At 38.8% G+C, this 21,172-nt stretch overlaps 1 protein-coding gene across 4 annotated transcripts; it reads left to right on the top strand.

Moving 5' to 3' along the window:
• The first annotated feature begins 7,448 nt into the window (after positions 1 to 7,448).
• Positions 7,449 to 20,005, top strand: LOC148846007 (protein THYLAKOID ASSEMBLY 8, chloroplastic-like). 4 transcript variants are annotated; one of them, XR_016101907.1, is made up of 5 exons: positions 7,547 to 8,119; positions 11,547 to 11,933; positions 19,333 to 19,371; positions 19,646 to 19,767; positions 19,876 to 20,005. XR_016101907.1 is itself a non-coding variant. In XM_088953412.1 (4 exons), exons 1-3 carry the CDS (start codon positions 7,781 to 7,783, stop codon positions 19,357 to 19,359), a joined length of 753 nt encoding a protein of 250 aa, XP_088809538.1. In that variant the 5' UTR covers positions 7,547 to 7,780; the 3' UTR covers positions 19,360 to 19,371; positions 19,646 to 20,005. The 4 variants fall into 4 exon arrangements, 2 of the variants coding, with proteins under 2 accessions (XP_088809541.1, XP_088809538.1); XR_016101908.1 differs by lacking the exon at positions 19,333 to 19,371 and having other exon boundaries at positions 7,509 to 8,119; XM_088953412.1 differs by having other exon boundaries at positions 19,646 to 20,005.
• The last annotated feature ends 1,167 nt before the right edge of the window (positions 20,006 to 21,172 follow it).

Below are 21,172 nucleotides of genomic sequence, written 5' to 3'. Positions count from 1 at the left end.
TAACAAGCAATTGATACTGATATGGCAATCTCCTTTTCAAAAGTTTGCAAGGGGTGTTCATAACCATAAGTTCAGAAAGCTCACCAATAAACCTTTCTGAAAACCGTGCCCTGAATGGAAATGGCATCCTGACAATTTTGGCCCTCAAGGGTTATAATTATTAACAAACCTATTTCTCCACTAGGCAATATGATAATTTGTATTGAGCATGTAATCACTGAAAATTTATAGAAACCTCAATAATGACAATTGTATGACTAAAGTTCTTATCAACTTCACGTTCTTAGGAGAATATACAGGAGTTCTGTTATGCTCAATTACGGTACAGTGAATTTTTCAAAATAACAAGATCTTTTTCATCAAAAGTATATAGAAAACCAATTCAATATTACAGATTCAACCTTATAAGCTGATCGTGAGAGAAACAAAATCCTTTTAAAGAAGAAGATTTTAGGACTGGATGATGCAGCAGAAAAGCTTCAGCAGATTGCCAACCTCAAACTACCATATAGGCACAAAGTGGTGTATTATACCAAGTCTCTGAAAGTTTGACTTCTTATCATGCATAAGCAAGTATAACAATCACAAAATGCAATGCATTATCAACTACATGGTCTTTAATAAGCAAGTATATGCAGTCATACATTCAAATTGATATTAGGAAAACAAAACTAAATTACCGGGGAATGTTGGTATATTCCAGGCTGCAAATACTCGATTGGGGCCTTGCAAGTGCTTCTATAGTGTCCAATCTGTCCGCAGCGCCCATAGTGTGCCTCCTTCCTCTCAATTGGTTGGGACTCAATTCTTTTTGTCTGTGGTCGCCCAAGCAGACATTTGGTTCTCGATGGCCATAATGCATCACTTGTTGATTGATTGGCTCCAAAACTCATGGATGATGACACAACCTCTTCCGCAATTTCGATGGTGGACATCGAGTGTATTGGCTCCGAGTATATGAGCTTTTGCATTTCGTTGGAATAGTACAGATCAATATAGTCATACACACTCCATCCCGCATGTGCACATGGCAGTCCACTCTTCTGCCACTCCTTGCACTGGCATGTCTTCTCATCTAGACGCACGGTACAATGGCTATCTCCCTTCGCCACTTCAAACTCATGCATTGACGAGCGGAAAACTTGCAGCTTGACGCTTTTCCTTATTGTTGCACACAACTTCTCCTCAATCCGTTTTCCAACTGGAGTGGGGCAATCTCAGGCCTCACAATGTTGCCTCCAATACAGATCCATCAGCTTTAGACGGAACGTGTTCAATAACGTCATTATGGGCTAGTCATGCACAAACCCATCCATTAAAGCTCTCTGTGATATTGGATGACATATGATCGTACCTAAAACCTGGGAACTTTGAGTTTGCCCAGTGGTCAGGTTGGCTGCCCTTAACCCAGTTACCAACATCCGAACATACGTAGTCGCTGATCTTGTACACTGCCAGTTTTATTTCATCTCGCAATGCTTTCGATAGGCGAAGCCTTGTTATATACGATTTTAAATTCTCCATGAGATGTTAACAACAGAATGCATGCAGATCTGCATGGAATGCTCGTTGAACTGCATCTACCAAGCTTGTACCCCGATCGGAGACAATTATAATGTCCCTATCATCATTGATGGCTGACTTAAGATGCACCATAAAACAAGTGAAATCTTCAATGAACTCTGCCAGAACAATGGCAAATTCTATGGGGAACATACCATTATTTGCGTCTACTGCCGTGGAGGGATGCATGAAATTATAGGAATAGTTGCTTGAACCTACTGGCTTCATCAATTGTATACTTCACATAGGACCTCGGATTAGAATCCAGAACCTTCTCACAAAACAATAGGATAAGCGAGTATGAATCTTGGTCGGTGCTGTTAATCATTACCTTTGCCTTTTCTTTCCCTCTCAATGCTTGATGGTAAGTCAATTGCAATGCATACGACCGATTGAAATCCCTGATGATTTCTCCCGGAGTGTACCTTGGTGCATCCCGGACCTTTTCAACCAGTAGATCACCTAAGACTTTATTGGACCTGGGAAGCCTCACTGTGCAACTTCCATCGGCGGTATGGGAGTGTATACACTGGTATTTTTGCACTTGGACCGTCGGGCCACCTCCTAGTGAACTTTGACGAATTTCCCATTGACAATTGTCCATTTCACAATGTGCATGGATGCGGTTGGCATCATTCAACTTTGCCAGTGCAGATCAGAATGCAGTTGCATCTTCGAATATCTGCCCAACTCCAGTTATCTCATTCTTCCACAATGTGGCTGCCATGGTAGAACAATCCAATGACTAGTTCGAGCCAATATGTGTATGCAAGCTATCGATTCCATCGGATTCCATCTCCCTGGAATCTGTAGACAAATTGGCGGTCCTAATCTCTTCCATCAACGACATAAGGACGTCAGACGATATTGTATTGTACCTAACCAACGTTTCAATGTCGCTTTGCTACTAAAGTTTGATAGTGCGAATCTACTTGCAGTGAATGGTGTACTTAATCTTAGCAATGCTGGGGTCCACAAATTGCATGCTCAAGTGTAGTGTATTCTGTACTTACAGTAACTGCAATGGCAGCTGAATTGCCATTATATGTGCATATACACAAAATAATTTTTTCGGCACTGGAATCCATCGGAATGTTTCGAAGTAAACACGTACCTACAATTCAATGAGAGGGGAGTAGTCAGCACTAAAACCTCGGTTCTCATTTAGCTTAGCATATGCATTTCGGGTATGAAACTTAACATAATTGTGAGTGACACTAAAATCAGTTCATGCACTGGATATAGTATTAATCCAGAACTAATACCATCCTGTCATGGGTGGACAAGGACCTGGTTGGCAGTGGTAGGGGTGTCCACGGTTCGGTTAACCGAACCATTGGCAATTTTCACAAACTGAACAGGTAGCACCGGTTATTCCATTTTCTCCAAACTGAAACTGAACCGGTAGGACCAGTTAACCAGTTCGATTAACCGCATTTGCCCATTTAATTTTCTCGATTCGGTTCAGTTATGGGATATTCGGATTTTCTTTGACACTAGCTCAAAAGAGTCTCAAGGTGTGCAGGACTACTAACCTGGCAACGGGTAGCAACAACCTTTCACCAAGTACTGTGAACTGCAAGAATGGACATGCGAATACTGGGGAAATAGGTGAGGGTTTGTTTGTACAATACGAACTGCAAGGATTCACGGGTGAACTGTGTAGGCCGAAGGGTAGATGGAGCTTTAACTTCATAAGTTGCCTTTTCCACATCAAATGATGTGTGAAGACCCATTGCTTTGGGGCTGAATACAAGCATGGAGGCTGCAATTTTTATATCGACGTCAAAAGAAAGAAATCAGAGCAACTTTGATAAGCATGGAAGGATGGTGAGTATATTTGGAGTTGCAAGTGACGTCAGGATTGTGTACAGCTTACTTTCGAGGGTGGGGCGTATTCGCAAGGCATGTTAGACGTCTTCTTCACATGGAATGACAGAGAATCCCCTTTTAATCATTACAAATTGCAAGGGTAGGGCATCAAACTAATGTAAGTGGTTGTTTTCATCGTGCAGGTGATCCATGGACGACAACCATATTGCAACACAACGCTAAATGCTCAGCATGATTCTCCGCCAATTATACTAGAGTTTGAATGGATAATTAGTGTTGGGAATGACCTTTGTCAATCAACTATGAATATGGTGGTTAATGGAACCGAAATCTCCATCGCGGGTGAATTTCGACCGGTTCCAGATGCAAGTTGTTAGTCCGCGGCCAGTCTGGCAATTTGACATATGAAGGAGGTGTGCCACGTATGCATCCTAGACGTTAACTACTCGGAATTCAAACACCTCGCATGAACGTGCCATAACATAAAAAAGGAAGTGAATGATTTACAAATGGAAGTCTCGCGTTGAAAACCCAAATCGTCGACCTGAATCATGAAATCAATGAACTTAAGGCCAGAACAAATAGCAGCTTCTCAAGCAACCATCTGTGATACGTGTAGGACGGGCCTTCTCGACACTCACTCTTATGCCGCCAATGATGCGAATTTGGTGATTGAATGGATATGTCTATCTCTCATAATATCATAATAGAGTTGGAGTCGTCACCCATTTTTTTAGAGGAAGTATGCATTCACTTTCAAGTTTGAAAAACGGTTTATTGGCCTTAATAGTGACTCCGTTCTCCGCCAAGGAAAGGCATTGAACCGAGAGGCTTTGGGTTCAAAGGATTGGAAGAGGGAAGGTGTTAGGCACCCCTCTCTCCAAGCTGCTATAGCAGCCCACTACGGGAATAATTTAGGCTCAAATTCCAGAAAAACACAAATTAACAAGATTGCTCAAAGCTCCTGAAGTCTGGCGAAAATGTTCCCAACTTCACCCAGAATTGATTTGAGGTGATGTCATCGGGTCTTAGGTATTGGTTTCCCTAAGACCCTTGCCTCTCTGCTTCTTTTTCTCAATTTGGAGGAAGCTGGGAATGCAAGTTTCTCAAGATTTTAGGGCTTTAAGCAACTTGAAGCTAAAATCAAAACAAAGAGATAATGGAGTGAGAGGCTTACCTCTTGTGTACGACCTTGAAACAAACTTTCCAGCAGTTGAGAGAAGTTCAAATGAAACTTAAGGTAGGCAAGATCTGGGTTGGGAATTTCTAGAGTTGAATATGGAGAATAGGGGATGAGGCTTGAGCTTGGCTTCAGAGATTTCGAGATTTCAAGCAAACTGGGTGAGTTAGGGAAACTCTCTTCCTCTCTTTCTTTCTTTTTTTTTTCCTGGCCCCCCTTGGTTCCCCCCCCCCCCCCCCCCTTTCTTCTCTTTTAGGTTGCTCTCTCTCCCTCTAGTTTGATCTGGGCCTCTATTTATAGAGAAAATGGAGGGAGATGGGTTTAAAATTCACCCAATTACAATGCCTAGGATTTAACAGAGGTCTTTCACTGAAATAGACAAAGATTGTTCAAAGAAATAGGTGTCTACTTAAGCTTTCTTGTTTGGTAAAACATTTTCTTCAATTTGGGGGTGATTTTCATGGGTTTTATGCATCCAGTGGGAGCTTAGGGCATGCCAAACGTTGCAATCTTGTATTTGGGGCTGACAGTGGCGAAAAACATAAATTTGATGAGCTTTTAAATGTGGTTTTGTCTTTTATTAGCTTTAAGTTGGGGGTTGTTTGGTATTTTGAGCTTTTTGGGTCTATTAGGCCTTGTTTGATTGGTCTCGGTCAAGAATGGGTTTGACATCAATCATCACTCTTTTAAGGTTTCAGGTTGGGCCAAATGATATCACCTTTTAATTTAATGCGTTAAATGGCATCTTTCTAACTTAACGGTCAAACAGATGAAGTTGATCATGAAATTTGATGTGCTGGGGTTTTTTGGGTTTTTGAACTCAGTGGTAAGGTTTGATTTGTCATGTGAAGTTGGGATGATAGATAATATTTTCTAATTAATGAGATTTGTTGGAATAGTATTTAGGCTTGATGGGGGGTTAAACGAGGGAATTTTGAATTACAATTTGGTAGGTAGGAATGTATTAGGGTGAGGAGTCAAGTGGATGGTTCTAAGCTGAGAAATATATGGTCGGTCTTGGTAATCATTCAGGGCCATCCGAATGGGATCTTGATGTTTTTGCGATTGGTTGCCGAAGATTTGTGGTGATATTCATTAGTTGATTATTTCCTAGTGATTTTGGGGTGATGGATATGTTGGATTTGATTTTGGAGGAGTTGGGATTTGGATATTGCATAAATCAGGGCCGTTAAAAAGGAAGTTGGCATGATGAAAATTTATGTGTAACTAAGTTATAGTTTTTCAAGTCTGGGAATGATGTCTGATCAAGGTTCTTGTTTGTCATGTGGATTATGTCAAATGAGGGTTTTTTTTGGGTTTGAAAAGTCTCAAGTTGATTTAGTTGTATTTTTAAGTTTTTGGGGTCTAAGAGGAAATACAAAAGTCTCATGAACACATTTCATGAAGCATCGTGAACCAATGATGGGACCTAACATTTCTTACAAAGAAAATAACATGAGTAACCTATCGCCACAATGTCTACTTAAAACATCCTATCGTAATCAACAAGAAACTATGTTACATCCCACTTGTAGCTATTAAACGAAAGCATGAAAGCAACACACACCTACAAATGCCTATTGTATTGAGTTAATTACTATTTTAATTAATTTCTTTACTTATTTATGAAAGGTCACTTTTGCCATTGTCCTATTCCATATAAGTATTATACTTACTGCTGAATCCAAAATTCTTTTGCTCTGCCAATTCTCCCACCCTATTCCATCATAAACAATTTTGAAATGCCAAAAGCATAGATAATTATACCCGTAGAATCCCCTATTGTAACATAGTTTCTTGCTGAAAATAAATAGGTGTTTATAAACCGGAATAAATGGGTATTCCGATGAACGTACAAGGCCCAATGATTAAGGTATCGATATGATACTCCCGATACACTATGGGAGTATCATGTACATATTCATGTATCTGTATCGATACGATATGTTTTTGTATCGGGTCGTATTGCACCGTATTGATAGATACGGTCTAGTACAAAATGATACGGAGGCGTATCCATGTCTAGTTTGACAAAATTGTACATTGAGTATTTTTGGATTTTTTTCATCTTTAATACAAGTTAAAAATAGTATTGTAAAAAATGAAATAAATAATTTAAAATTTTAATTTTTTCAAAAAATTAATAAAAACTAAAAATCATAAAAATAATATATTTCATCTACCTTAGATGATTTATATATTTTATGTTGCACATATTTATATGTTAAAAATGAAAACATAGTTATTATTTGAAAAAAATAGTTATTATATAAAAATACTAAATAAATAAAGTTTCCTAACAAAATTAATGAAAAACAGAAAATTATAATTATAAAAACTGAAACAAATAATTTAAGATTTAATTTTCCCAAAAGATTTAATAAAAACTAAAAATTAAATATAATTTATTTTATCTAGCTTAAATGATTTATTTGTTTTATTTTACAATTATGTGTAAAATAAAAATATTATATGTTAAAAATGAAAACATATTTACTATTTGAAAAATAGTTGTTATTTAAATAAAATACTAAATTAATAAATATTCTAAAAAATTAATAAAAATTGAAAATTATAATTATAAAATTGAAAAAATGATAATTATTGTACAATATTTGAATGTTCTAAACTCCCAGTATTGTTTATTATAATATTTCTCTTCATATAACCTATTAAAAATGCATTTGTTATGTTTTTATATCTTATTCATAGATAATTCAACTTTTGATTTAGTATTATTAATGTATTTATATGATTCGTATATATTTCACTAACGTATCCAATCATTTTTATATATTTTGTTCGTATCCATATACTTCCAAAGTATATTTTAATTCGTATCTATATCCGTATTCGATTTATCCAATAAGATACCCGATACTTTAATCTTGACAAGGCCAGCGTATAATTTCGGCGCTCAATGGAACACTAAAGGCCCCATTAAATAGGTTGGCCCGGAAGAAAATAAGCCACGCGTCTGGGAAATGATCCGGGCGTAGTCGAACGGAATTGCAAAATCCGGCGAGTTTCACAGGCTTTCTGCCTTTCACCACGCACAATTAGTCCTTTTTGTTCTTTCCTTGGATGCACTGACAAAGATACCCAAAGTGGGATAAGGTCACCGTGCACGAACTAAAAAGGTTTTTTAAGCTTCGATCACTGTTCAGAAGCTCACTCAACCCTCCTCCACTAAAACCTCTTGTCATGGGCTGTCTTCATTTCCAGCTTCCTCAAATGGGTTTGTTGGAAAAGCCTCGTAGCTCCATTTTTCTCAACAAACACCATCGTTGCTCCCTCATGGCAAGTCCTGGTTTGTATCCAAAAGTTTCATGTGGTTTAAGGAGTGGACCAAGAAAACCTTTATGGAGATCGAGGGTTCTGTCCACAGAAGCAATACAAGCGGTTCAATCGCTGAAGTTGGCGAAATCCAATTCTAAATTAGATGAGGTGTTCAGTAGCAGACTTAGCAGGCTCTTGAAAGCCGATTTGATAGCTACCTTGATGGAGCTACAGAGGCAAAACGAGTTCGAATTAGCCCTCAAGGTATTGATTTTTCTGCTATCTTCTTTATCATAATTTAGCTGTCTTGCTTTCTTTTGATTATTATTTATTTTAGGGTTGAAAGTTGATTAGGTGTTCGTTAATCAAATGGATGAGTTTAGATTGCTAATACATTCTTTTTGCTACACCCGTACACATAGAGTGCATAAAGTAATTTTGCTTTCTCATTGTTAGCTCTGATTTATAAAAAATATTAATCCTCTATATAAAATTACTCTAGTATTTACAGGATCAAATATTCTCTGATTATACTCTTAAATGCAGTAGATGACCATTCCAATGCCAAAAGTAAAGGGGTTATTACTATAGTTTCTTCAGTTTTGATGAATTTGCTTAAAACCATATTTTTTCTTTTTATCCTCCTTAACAAAATCTCTTTAGTTGTTGCTGTTGGTCAGAAGCAAGAAAGTCAATAAACCACATATATTGATTTAACAGGTCTTATTTTATATTTGTTTATAAATCTCGCTAAGATAGAGGCTTGCTAGCAGTAACTTATTTCATTTTCTGTTTCTGAGTGGATCTATTATATGTGTTTATAACTTTTGCGATGCTAGTAATATATTCTGTTAGGAATTGACAAAAAATTGATGTCATTTAGTCAGAACACATTTTGTGTGCTAACATAATAGAGGGGAAGACTTCTACCAGTAAGGCAATGGGCATCCTCTGTGTGTAGCACATTAGCTACAGCAGTACTTCTATCGATATGTTTAATTAGACATCAACATTTAATGAAAATCTGAAAGAAAAAGTCAGTTAGCCTTTAAATTTTCTCTTGATTTTGTAAAAGATGGAATTTTCCCCTTACAAAATAAGGGATGGTGGACAAAGCCAGAGGCCTTTTAGACCTGGTATTAACCTTTAACTTTAAGTCCTTTTCCCTCATTCATGTTTCTGACTATTGTAACATCTTTGTCAGAATCCATGGTGGCAGTGAATTCCATCTGATGGATACTTATTTTGTCTATTTTCTGCTTAGAGATGGTTATTGATCATATTAAAATAAGTTGATATATTGTGTGTCCCAATGTTTTAAAAAGCGGAGGCGTGACACGAGGCGTTCCACTACCTAGAGGCGTGAGGCGTATTTCAGAATGCAAGAGGCGTAAGACTCCCGAACACTAGGAGGTGTAAGCCTCCTTAAGAGGAGGGGGATTAGGAGGAGGAAGGGGAGGAGGATGAAGAGGAAGGGGGGATCTCATTTTTTCTTTATATTTAATAAAAATCTTTTACTAGGAGGTGTAAGCCTCCTTAAGAGGAGGGGGATTAGGAGGAGGAAGGGGAGGAGGATGAAGAGGAAGGGGGGATCTCATTTTTTCTTTATATTTAATAAAAATCTTTTATGTTAAGAAGAATAAATATGCATAAACTCAAAAAAACAAATTGGGCTGCATCGAAAAGGGGGCGGGGTCTAGGGGGCGAAGCCCCCCAACCGAATGGGCAGGGGGCAAACCACTTTCTTTTCCCCTATCTTTTCTTCCCTTCCCTTTCCTTTCCTTTTCTTTCCTCTTCTCTTTTTTTCTTCTCTTTCTTTTTCTTTCCCTTCCCTTTCTTTTCCTTTCCATTCCTTTCCTTTTTTTTTCCTTTTTTCTTTCATTTTCCTGTCTTTTTATATCAGATGTGCATGAGGCACATGAGGCATACGCCTCTAGCACGCCTCATGAAAAAAAGCGCAAGAGGTGTATGCCTCTTGCACCTGAGGCGTATGCTTCAGAGCTGTCAACGCCTCTGGCATACGCCTCAGGGCGTTTTGGGAGTGCCTCGCCTGGAGGCGCACTTCTAGGTGTACGCCTTCCATGCCTTTTAAAACACTGGTGTGTTCCATCTTTCATCTAGTGTTTTAGAAGCATAGGTGCAAGTAAAGCACAAGGGCCTTCTAGCGTCCAAGGCACAAGGCAAAGCATGTGCATTTTCGAAGCAAGGCATAATTTTTTGAAAAGAATTAAAAAAGCAATAATACATAAAAATGCAAACATGGATTTTATAAGAAGTCAAATGTTTTAGAAAAATATATTGGCTCAAATTAAAATACATAAGCATGACATATAAAACAAAATTAGAGTGAAGATATGGAAGTGAAAGCAACATATGTGGATTGTACCGAAGTGCTTCGAACACTCAACAATTCAATCATGTGAAACTTGATGTGTTTTTTTTTTTTGGTAATTAACTTTCTATGTGTTTATTCATCTCTCAGTTTCAAGAAGCAAGTGTGATGTACTGATGTTAAATATTTTGCATTCCTAAATCGGTCCTTCTCCACCATAAAGGTCCCTTAGGGGTTTGGGTTAGTGCCTAGAGGTGATCATTCTTGGCCCAACCCAGCCCAGCTTGCAAATTTTTGGGCCTGGGCCCAGGTTTTCGAGTTCAGACCTGGCCCAACCAGCAATATATATCATTGTTTTTATGGTGTCTAGGCGGTTATGGGCAACACTGAGCGGCCTAGTCACCTAGTCACCTAGGCGGGTGCCTAGGTGATACAAATTTTATAATATAAAACTTGCTTTGGATAGTTCCTAGTTTTATATACCATTCAGCATGTACATTAATTGAAAAAATAGCAATTCTCTTTAGTAAGAACATTAAATTTCCACTAAAAATGTGGTAAATAATCACATCTAAAAGATAAAAATCTTACGTATATTAATTTCATTATTTTCAAAAATAATACTACTATAATAAGTATTTAATAGAGCAATTTTATATCAATTAGCAGGTAAAGAAGGTTATTAGCTTTATATAATAAATATTCAAGTTGTTATTGTCCATCAGAGAAAAAATTTATCGTGTATATGTTGTTATGGTATCATGGATTATAATCCAGTTTGTAGGGTTCCCGGCAAGGAGAAGAAATCGCTTATACAAGATCTAGTCCAGTGGTTTGGATCCAATTGCATACACGTGTACATGTAGTAATAGCAGTAATGCAGTTTGTAGGGTTCTTAGGTAGAATAAGCAATAACCTATGCCACACTTGGTGCCTATTTGGGAGGGCTGAAGTGCAGTGGCTTCTGGATTTCTGAGGTGGGCCCTACACTGACTGCCTTTAAGCTATGTTTGATGAAAAATTCAGAGAGCCCAAATTGGCTGTCAGTTGGTGATTTTTTGGGCTGTCCGCTTGATCCTATTTGGATAACTTATCCAGAGTGCCTCAAAGCTGCTCAACCAGCTTAGCTGAATGTTCAGCTTAGCCCTCCCAAATGGGTACTTAGTCAAACATTTTGGATCTGAGTGCACATGTAATGATTCTTGGTTGATTTTTGGTATAACAAAAGTATAGTTTCCCATTTCTTCCATTGTTTATATCTAGATTTGAATTCTGTATGTCTTCTTTTATTTGTCTATTATAGGTTAATTTGCTTGAGTTCATTTATCTGTTTTATCTGAACCGGAATCAGGGTTTTAGGTGTTCAAGTTTGTACAAAAGGAGGTGTGGTATAAACCGGATCTGTCCTTATATTGCGACATGATCTTTATGTTGGGAAAGAATAAGTTGATTGCAATGGCAGAAGAACTTTTTGTAGAACTTAAGGATGAAGGATTAGAACCTAATACCAGGGCTTACACTGAGATGATTGGAGCATTTCTACAAGTGGGTATGGTAGAAAAGGCAATGGAGACATATGCATCAATGAAGGAATCAGGCTGTATCCCGGATAAGTTAACTTTAACTATTTTGATTAGGAACCTTGAGAAGGCTGGAGAAAAAGAGCTTGCATCAACTGTAAAGATGGATTGTGATGAATATGTGGATTATCCAGAAAATTTTCTTGATGAAATTGAAAAGAAACATGTAAGAATCCAAGTTGTCTTTACTGTTTTACTTCATCTTTGTTTTGTTCTAAATCTTTCATTACTCACTTTGCTGATAAACTCAATATCCTTGGATATATTTGTGCTTATTATAACCTATATATTTGCATGTCGAGCGAATTTTCAAATCAATATGTAACATAGTGGCAAAAGTGAAAGGTGAATAAGATCACCATCTCATTCCTTTTGGGAAAACATTTGAATCCCATGTGAAAATTGAGAACTTAATATATTTATAAGAGACTTCAATCAATACTAAAATCTTCCTTTCTACAATGCTTCCATAAAAGTAGTTGTAAGAAATAAAACCCTAAATTTAGGCCCAATTGATGTCCTAAAAAAAATTCTAATAGACAAATCCTATCATTGGCATCCTTTATGAAAAACAATCATAACTCACTCAAGTTATATCAGATTCATGTGATTTTTGTCTCCTTGGATATCTAACCAAAAAAGCATACCCAGTGACACCAAAATTATACAAACCAAATGTGTTTTGAACCCCAAAATAAAGGTATGAGGAAAGTGAAGAACATAAGACACCCAATGTGACTAGAAATAATAACAATCCTACTCTAACAGAAAAAATCTAGGACTTTTGACCATTTGACCATCCTTGGATCACATATCGGGTTTATCATTGGTTGTTCCGAACTTCCAGTACATTTGGTGCATGATATTAGTACAAATCCGCAGTAGCTTTTTTTTGTTCTTTCATTGAAAAATGTTGATCTTCTGTTTTTTTAGCAAGAAAATAGATTTGTTGTCCAACCTATATTACTAAGAATTCAATTGTTCAAAGACTTGTTTGATCCACATGAATTTCCTTGAAGTTTTGTGCACTTCCTTGATCGGGACTTCCACAATTTTCTGCAGGGTTAAAGTATGCAGCCTCATATGGATTCTCATCAATTCTATGATGAATTATAGATTTCTGAAAATATCATTCCATGCATTAATCTTGGCCTTGTACATAATAAGTATCATACTGCTCTTTATGCATTGGAAACAACTTGTAAAAAAGCATCTTTATCTGGATTAACAATTTCACATCGCTGTAGTTTTTTTTTTCTAAGAAATATTATCATTCAATTGATTTTTGGGTTTGTCTTCAATAACTTGTTACTTCTATATGATGTTAGATGATCTATGTGAAAGGATAGGAAATCCATCACATGGACGCCCAAAGATTGCGGAATAAGGGGCGAATTTAAAAAATTTTTCTCTCCCTTCAACTGGGAATTGAATTCCCTATTTAGAAAATCATATTTTCAAGGATCATTCTTGAACCATAAACTGAACCAGATCTGAACCAAAAGGAGTAGGGAGGGATTATACCTGATACAGAGAAGTAGTATCTCCCAATGGAGGTGTTCACGCCCAAGGAATGATCCAAAATCTGCTCCCACTGAAGATGGTATAGTGCAGGGTGGAGCATAATCAGCAGTGTTCTTTCAAAAGAACTTGACCCTTCGCAAGGATCAATTGGACGGCTTGTGAATACAACTCCCACCAATCTTTTCTCCAAAAGATTGGGATCAATATCAAATCTTGATTTCTTCCAAGAACTGGAGATCGAACTGCTAGAGGCGGCGGTTGCAGGAAGGAGGCGGCAAGAGAGTATTTGCAGGGTGTAGAATTTTTCTTCTAGTAATCTCAGCTCTGAAGACAAAGATCTATGGATTGCATTGCATTTCTAAAGGTTGCCGCCCCCTCCTTTTATAATCTCAAAGGGATCAGCTCCTAATCCCATTAGGAGTTGCTAACCCAAATCATATTTGGATTAGAAGTCCCTTTATGTGATAAGGGATAACCCTTATCTTATCTGTAGATTAGATCAGCCATTTCCTAATCTAATTAGGAGGTTTCTAGATCTAAATCTTATTTAGATCTTTGACTCTCTAAGTGGATAGGGTCTGGGCCTAATCCCATCAGCTGATCCATCTCAGAATTCGCCCCTTAAGTGACTAATCAAATTAGCCCAGTTCGAAATGGGCTTAAGGCCCATTAAGGTTATGTATTCATTTAGCCTTCCAAACTGCTGCCCAGTTGGGCTTCCTTGTATGGCGTGGGACCCAAACATTGATCTACACATCAGCCACATGAGTTCGGCCCAGCTTTTGTTACAAGGCCTGGCCGAATATACTGTTATGGACAGTGCACCTCCTGAAACCCATCAGATGGGCTCTATGGGCCTAACACTTACCCTAAGTGGTCCCTGGGCCAAGCTACCTTGTAACACCCAAGGACTATGGGCAGATGCAAGATTAGCCCATCAGATATTATCCTCAATGGTCTTACACTTAACCTCTCAACCGATAATGATCATACACTGCCGACAAGAGAGGACCTCTCCCTCGGCCGCAAGGAACAATGTTGCACTCTCTGCTTATATGGATCCCGGGAATTAAAACCTTTTTGCAAATCATTTCGAAACCATAATATATATACTTTTATATCTCATATAAAATATATTTTGTAAAACAAATCTCAACGATTGAAATCGGCTGCCGGCAGTCTTGGTTTCCATCAGTGAGAGTGCATCCCCGATCATTACCTTTGTCCGACAAAGGGGCTGATCCTGTCACTATGATCACCCACTCAGATGAATTCTCAGACTGTCCCAACATATCCAGCTTTTGACCCCCGCTAAGGATCTCACTGATTGGTACATCAAAGACAGCCCAATCCGACACCTAGTATAGTATCATAATCGAGTGTAGGGGTCGGGTGTAACTTTCCAGTTTTGCCCATCAATCTCCAAGGTCCAGGGCAGTACTGAAAATCTAGTCCAGTTCAAAGATTCAATTAATCCTACACTGTATGTGCCTAGGGTCTCACCTCGACAGCTGAGACAAGCCACCCCAACCGACTTGGTGGTACCACAGTGTCAGCCTTGTCAGGATAGGTCTCCCCAGACCAACCCACTAGCTGAGAAGATTCTAAACTAACACGAGTCTTATTAAGTGTCCACCTTTATGACTAGCTGGATAGAAGCCTAGCTGAACTTTTTGAGAGAAGAATCATTAATGTTAGCAAATGCTACCTTTATGACTTATCCTAAAATCAGCTAAAGTTGTGAGTCGTAAAGACTTTTGGCCTATTAGTTTGATAGGGAGTCTTTTCAAGGTGTTCTTAAAGGTCTTTTATCTTAGATTGAAGCAAGTTTTGCCATCAATAGTCTCTCAAAATCAAGGAACATTCATTTTGGATAGACAAATTGTTTATCAAACTTTGATAGTTAATGAAAGTATGGAGGAAATGGGGAAAATAGGGAGAAAAGGATGGGTTTGCAAAATTGATCTGGAAAAGGTTTATGACTATGTGGATTGGTTGTTCCTAGACTTGGCCTTGAAAAGTGTGGATTTGGTTGTTTGTGGAGAAAGTGGATCAGGGGCTTCTTGCAATGTTTGTCACTACTCTATCATGGTTAATGGCAGTGCGAGAGATTTCTTCCCCAATAGAAGAGGTCTCTAACAAAGAGTTTTTTTGTGCCCTTTATTGTTTATGATCATAGTTGATATACTTAGCAGACTGATATCAAAGGTAGATGACTTGGGAATCATTGTGGGGTGGTAAGTAGGAAGGAACCAGACAGTGGTTTCTCACCTACCATTTGCAGATGACATGGTTATTTTTGGCTAGGTTGAGGGTGGGGGAGAAGCCTCCATCTTTTTTTTCTTTTTTTTTTGGAAAGTAGAAAAGAAAATTTCACTAAAAGGAAGAAAAAATTACAATCTGGGTAGGTGATAAGGTAGCACCTAAACCACTGAGACTACAACAGAATCAGAGCAACAAAATTTCCAGATTACAAATTGAAATACACTACCTCCCAATGACAAATATTAAAAACTTCTCTCAGCACTGAGAGCTTTGGCAGCAAAAAACCAACAGCAATGAAATTGCCCACAGCCACTGAATCACCCCCAACTTCTACCAACTCCACGGACCTTCACACCCAAGATAGCCACTCTGATCCTTCCTCCCCTCCCCTAAACTACATAAACTTCCAAAGCCCCTTCACTCTTCTTCAACCCAACCATCTTCCTTTCCCAACCCTGTAAAGGTTGTTTTTCTTCTTAGGGGTTCTCGACACAAGAACTTTTCACTTTTACTTTTTTTATAATTTTTTTTTGTATTTGTTAGTCAGACATGCTCCGACTACACCTTCTTTTGGTCTTGAGAAAACCTTTGTGACATGAACCATGCTAGATTACTCGATGTTCTGGGATTTCTTGGAATCTCCAAAACATCACCCTTAACATCCCCATCACTCCCTTTCCTTCTATGGCCCAAATCAACTCCTAATCTTCTGATGGCAGCTTTGTGAACTGAAGAATCAGAGTTGTTACCTAACTTGATTCCATTAGGTATAGTTCCGATCAGTCTTTCCTTCCTAATATCTCCTCCTAAATCTTCTTCCACGAGTAGCGAGCTCTGTTGGCGAATCATCGATCTCAACAAATCCACCACGAAGATCTCCGATGGCTCTCATGATGCTTGGACACCAGAGAATCAACGGGAGGCCAAAAACTCTGATCCAGATTGTCTCAACACTGCTAATATCAGTCTCAGACTGGGTAGAAACACCCCGCGCTTGGCCCCCACCAGTCAAGCAATAGAGGGTTCTTGCCCATCTGCCACGGACCATTCTTGAGAACCCACTCTGCTTCGTTCCTCGAAGGTAAGATAAAGAGGAAGAGCTCGTCAGCCATCTTCTTCACTCTAACCCCTCACATTCCTACCCACGAATAACTAGCCCATGCTTCCACTTCTCTAACTCCCTCCCCCCATCTGAATCTTTCCACTAGGCAGTTGCGTAAAAAAGCTCTTCTCGCCTCCACCCTAGCTGTGTCCGTGATAACCACCATTTTTTCATTAATCTTCTTCACCTCTGGTTGTCCAAACTCCGGCCACATTCCTTCCACCGCTGCTTTGTTAAATGAAAATTTTGTCCTTTTCCTCGCATCCAAATCTCCTCTGTTGTACCAGTTATCAGCTTCCCATCTCCTCCTCCCTTGGCGCCTTCTACGATAGAACTCACGATCCATTATCAAACTGACATAAGAAGAAACTGAATTAGAACTTTTAAGCACATGTGCACCTAAGAGCCCTTCAGATTTAATGAACTTGTTTTTGTTGTAAAGGGTTTTTCTCTTAACAACTTGTTTTTTTGATAAATGATTGAATTTTATTCAATAAAATCAATAAGATATTACAATACAGCCTTCCCAAGGAGGGGCACGAGCTGGTACCTCTCCACAATAGCAACAATGTACTACCTCAGACTAGTAACAAAAAATTTACAAAGCTGCCCAGAATAACTGTTCCCTTGAAACCCCTTGTTTAGCTAACCCATCCGCTATGGTGTACAGCATCCCCTTGTTTTTGTTGTAAAGGGTTTTTCTCCTAACAACTTCTTGTTGTATTCTCTTTTAGTCTTAATAAAATTTCTTGAGTTGCTGATCAAAACAATAATAATAGTAATGATGATGAAATACTTATATCCACCTAGACATGCAATATACTTTGGCCTCCATACATTAGCTTGTACCAAATGGAAAGAAACCTTACTCATTTTATTACTAGCAAAATAGTTTGTTCTACAATGTTTGGAAATCTAAGACTCCACATTTCAGACTAGAACTGGACACAAACTAAAATAGACTAGGAAAGAAAAATTTAGAGAGTTGAAAGAGAACAGCTAAGATGACAACGCCATAATCTTATTTGACTCAACTTATCATTAACATCAAGACTGCAATACTCAAGTTGACAGACCAAACCCTGCTTTGATGATTGATCAAGAAGGTAGACACCATTAACTTCACATCCACTTCCAATCATCCCCATGCTCACGTCTTGGAAGACATAATAAAAAAGGAAAAAAAGGTTATACAATAGTTATAATTTTTGGTAAAAAAATTGATTGGTAAGAGATTTGTATGTAAATGTGAGACATAAAGAACATGATTAAGGGACAGATTATTATTTAGCTTAACTTCAATCAAACCTGAAATTGGGATTTTAGATTCATTAACTACTGTGTCTTAACTTTGCTAGAGTGGAGCTATAAAAGGTAAAAATGGGAAGACGTACCAGTCATGTGGTCATTGGCTCTATCAACAATCCAAGGGCTAGGGCTAGGGTACAGTACATAATTTTGATAAGGCACTAGAAGGTTCCTATGGCTGTACCATCTGAATGATGAGGCTCATATCAGCTGTTTAGAGTGAAAGTTGCAGTGATGGATTCGAAGACATTGAAGGAGGGTCTTCATGAATGGTTTGGTCCCATGCAGTATGAAGACTTCTTTTGAGGACCTCACCAAGAGGCGACAAATAGGGGGTGTAAGGGACCACCACACAGTTTGATAAGTTGCTGAGGTAGGTATGGGAAGCTATCCACGGCCCAGAAGATTAGTTGTTTCGTCATTGGGCTCAAGGAACCTATACACATAGACGTCCAAACTGGTTGGCCGACCACCCTCACAGCCGTTGTAGGCTTGGCCTGATTGTATGAGAACCACCACCAACTGCTCAAGGAACCCATCACATGTCCTGTGTCAATGCCCAATTGACCTAGTACACCCACCATAAAGAAGCTCACTCCTGTAGGATAGAAGAGAGAAAGGGTTGTGCTTCAATCAAGGTTTAAAGTATTGATATGGTCCGATACGCCGAATGGGGCATATTGGACTTTAAAATCAACACTCATTTATTTTTTTTCGTCTTTTTTTTCAAACATGTTCAGGGCAGTTAGTATAAGGCCTGGCTACCCCCTGAAGTAGGTCTTACCCCGAAACTCCCTGTATGTCACATATCGGTGGATCACCGACATGATACGTATTGACCAGTAACAGGCCTATATGTTGCGTAATTTTGATCCTTGGCTTCAATTGGAAGGAGAAGATCACCCCAGGCACTATTGCAACTTGCAAGAAATTGTTTTTGATTTAAGGTGCTGGCCCGAGCTAGGTGAAGAAGACATGGATGTGGGCATCAAGGATGCAAGATGAAGCCCTATTTCCCGTCTCCAAGTTCAGCCCTTGAGAAGGGCATTTGCAAGGGGGGAGGAGTTTGTTATGTGCATGGTGGTCGGTGATGTGCAAGGAGTCCAAAAGATCCACGTTTTGTGATCTAATCTCATTATCGTTGAAAATTTTAAATTTCCTGTATCTAATAGGAGTAGGAGAATAGGCATCTTGAAAGACCCACTAGCGTTAAACTCTCATTCTTGCTATTATTTAAGCGTTGGACTCTGTATGTAGGTTAAATTGTTGAATTACAGCATTACATAGATTTTCATCTCAAAAAATTCTCATAACTTGTGCATTCGGTTCTTGTTCAAACGTTTCTTCTTCTCCATGGGACCCAAAGACGCGTGTAGCTCAAACGTACCAGTGACAGACCACTCATGTTCGTACCATTTCACCTCTCTTGCTAATCATATTATATTATAGTGAATTCATGATTCATTCTTACAACATGGATTCTTTATGATGCATGCATGCTGCATATTGAAAGTTATTCATTGCCTCTATCAACATGTGTTGCATAAAAGATGTAGCTCATACACTTTCTAGACAATGTTATGAGGTAAACCATTTCTAGATGTATATTCTCATGAACGCACTGTGTTTGTGCATTAATGGGTTATTGAAGTTTCTAACTAGTTCTTGTACTGTGTCAGCCAAAGAAGAGGACCGTCGAGCTTGTTTGAGAACAATAGCCAATTGCACTACTGAACCATTTATTTACAGTGAATATTAGTGTTGGAACATGGAAGGAACTTTGAGGACGTGAACAGATGTGGTAGCTCCATTCTTTAATATTTTTATATGTTCAACATTTTCCCTCCTGCGTACAAAATGGACAGGAAGCTATATTTATTTGTTATTTTTTATTAATTGGTGTGGACAGGGAGCTCTTCACAATCTTGTTACTTTATGTGGGCAAGAGGAATTTACATGTTAGTTGCCAAAGGGGCCATTTTGCACTAAATTATTTCACGACTTTTATGGATAATCGGACATACACTATTCTATTTAAAGAGACGTGCTTGGTTTATGCATACCATCATCATCATCCAAGTCTTATCCCAATTAGATGGGATTTTCAACAAGAGTCCTACTTCTCCATTCTATTCTTTAATGCCATATGTGATGGAGATCACTTTGTGACCAAAGCGCTACATAGAATTCTTACTTATTTAATGCCATATTTTCCCAAGGTCACGCGTGTGCAAAGTGCGGCGTTAAATCGGTGCCATTGATCAGGTTTGATTCGGACCATCGATTGCCATTATAAAATGGGGTAGGTGAGCCATTTCACTTTGTCATTTGAAGAGTTTGTAATTTACAGTTTGGTTGACTTCTCATATTGTTTCCTTGCTTGGTGTTTTAGGTGTATTAAGCTTTTTTTTTTTCTTTAGCAAGATGCCTTCCACTACGTCTTTCCTTTCTTCTCTTTTTATTGGATATACCTTAGGGGGTGAGAGCAAGGATAATCCTCATCGTGAGGCGACCGAGGTTAGGGAATCAAAGACCAACGCTAATACGATCAGGGTCAATGAAGGGGTTAATGCCGAGGTTTGGGAAGTTAGTGCTCGGGAGGCTAGTGCCGATGAGGTTGCCGAAGTCGAGGACGAGTTGAAAGGGCAAGCCCTCGAGAGGAGGTTCAAGCAGGGGTTTGCCTTGGCTCCGTATAGCCTTTTTTTGACCGATATGGCTTGAATCCAGGAAGCTTATCGCATATCAAAGGAGTTTGAGCTGAGGTGTTCGGGGATAGGTGAGAGGGCCACTTTGGCTCATCCTGGGGAGGCTTGTGTATACGTCCATAACCTAGCCGTTGGCCTTAGGTTCCCTCTAGACCCTGAGGTAGTGGTTGTACTGAGGTGGCATGGCTCCTAGTAGTTCAGTTGATGCTGAACTCATTTCGGTACTTGGTCGGGTTGTTTTGCTACTGCACTCTCAAGGAGATCGAATTACTCTACCAATGTTTAGGCATTTCTTCCACCTGAACAAGCACAAACAAGGTTACTACTACTTGTCGGCTAAGCCGAACACCAAGGTACTCGTTAGGGCTCCTTTTTCCATCAAGCATTAGGAAGATGGCTTCTTCTTTGTCAAGTGTTGAGAAAGTTGTTCGTTTCCCCACACCCTATCCATTCCAAGGACGAAGGATAAGGACCCTTCTCAGGTTGAGCTGTTGGAGGAGG

This window comes from Nelumbo lutea, chromosome 7 (assembly GCF_056320005.1).
Source record: "Nelumbo lutea isolate HS-2025 chromosome 7, American lotus-T2T, whole genome shotgun sequence".
Lineage (NCBI taxonomy): Eukaryota > Viridiplantae > Streptophyta > Magnoliopsida > Proteales > Nelumbonaceae > Nelumbo > Nelumbo lutea.
The sequence above is the reverse complement of the archived record's forward strand: the minus strand, read 5'-3'. Positions and strand labels throughout refer to the sequence as shown.

Excerpts from the sequence above, each read along its gene's own strand:
- LOC148846007 (XM_088953415.1), top strand. The coding sequence starts at position 7,781 with ATGGGCTGTCTTCATTTCCAGCTTCCTCAAATGGGTTTGTTGGAAAAG. Across the intron at positions 8,120-11,546 it reads AGTTCGAATTAGCCCTCAAG|GTGTTCAAGTTTGTACAAAA; the intron begins GTATTGATTTTT and ends TCAGGGTTTTAG. Across the intron at positions 11,934-19,645 it reads ATGAAATTGAAAAGAAACAT|CCAAAGAAGAGGACCGTCGA; the intron begins GTAAGAATCCAA and ends GTACTGTGTCAG.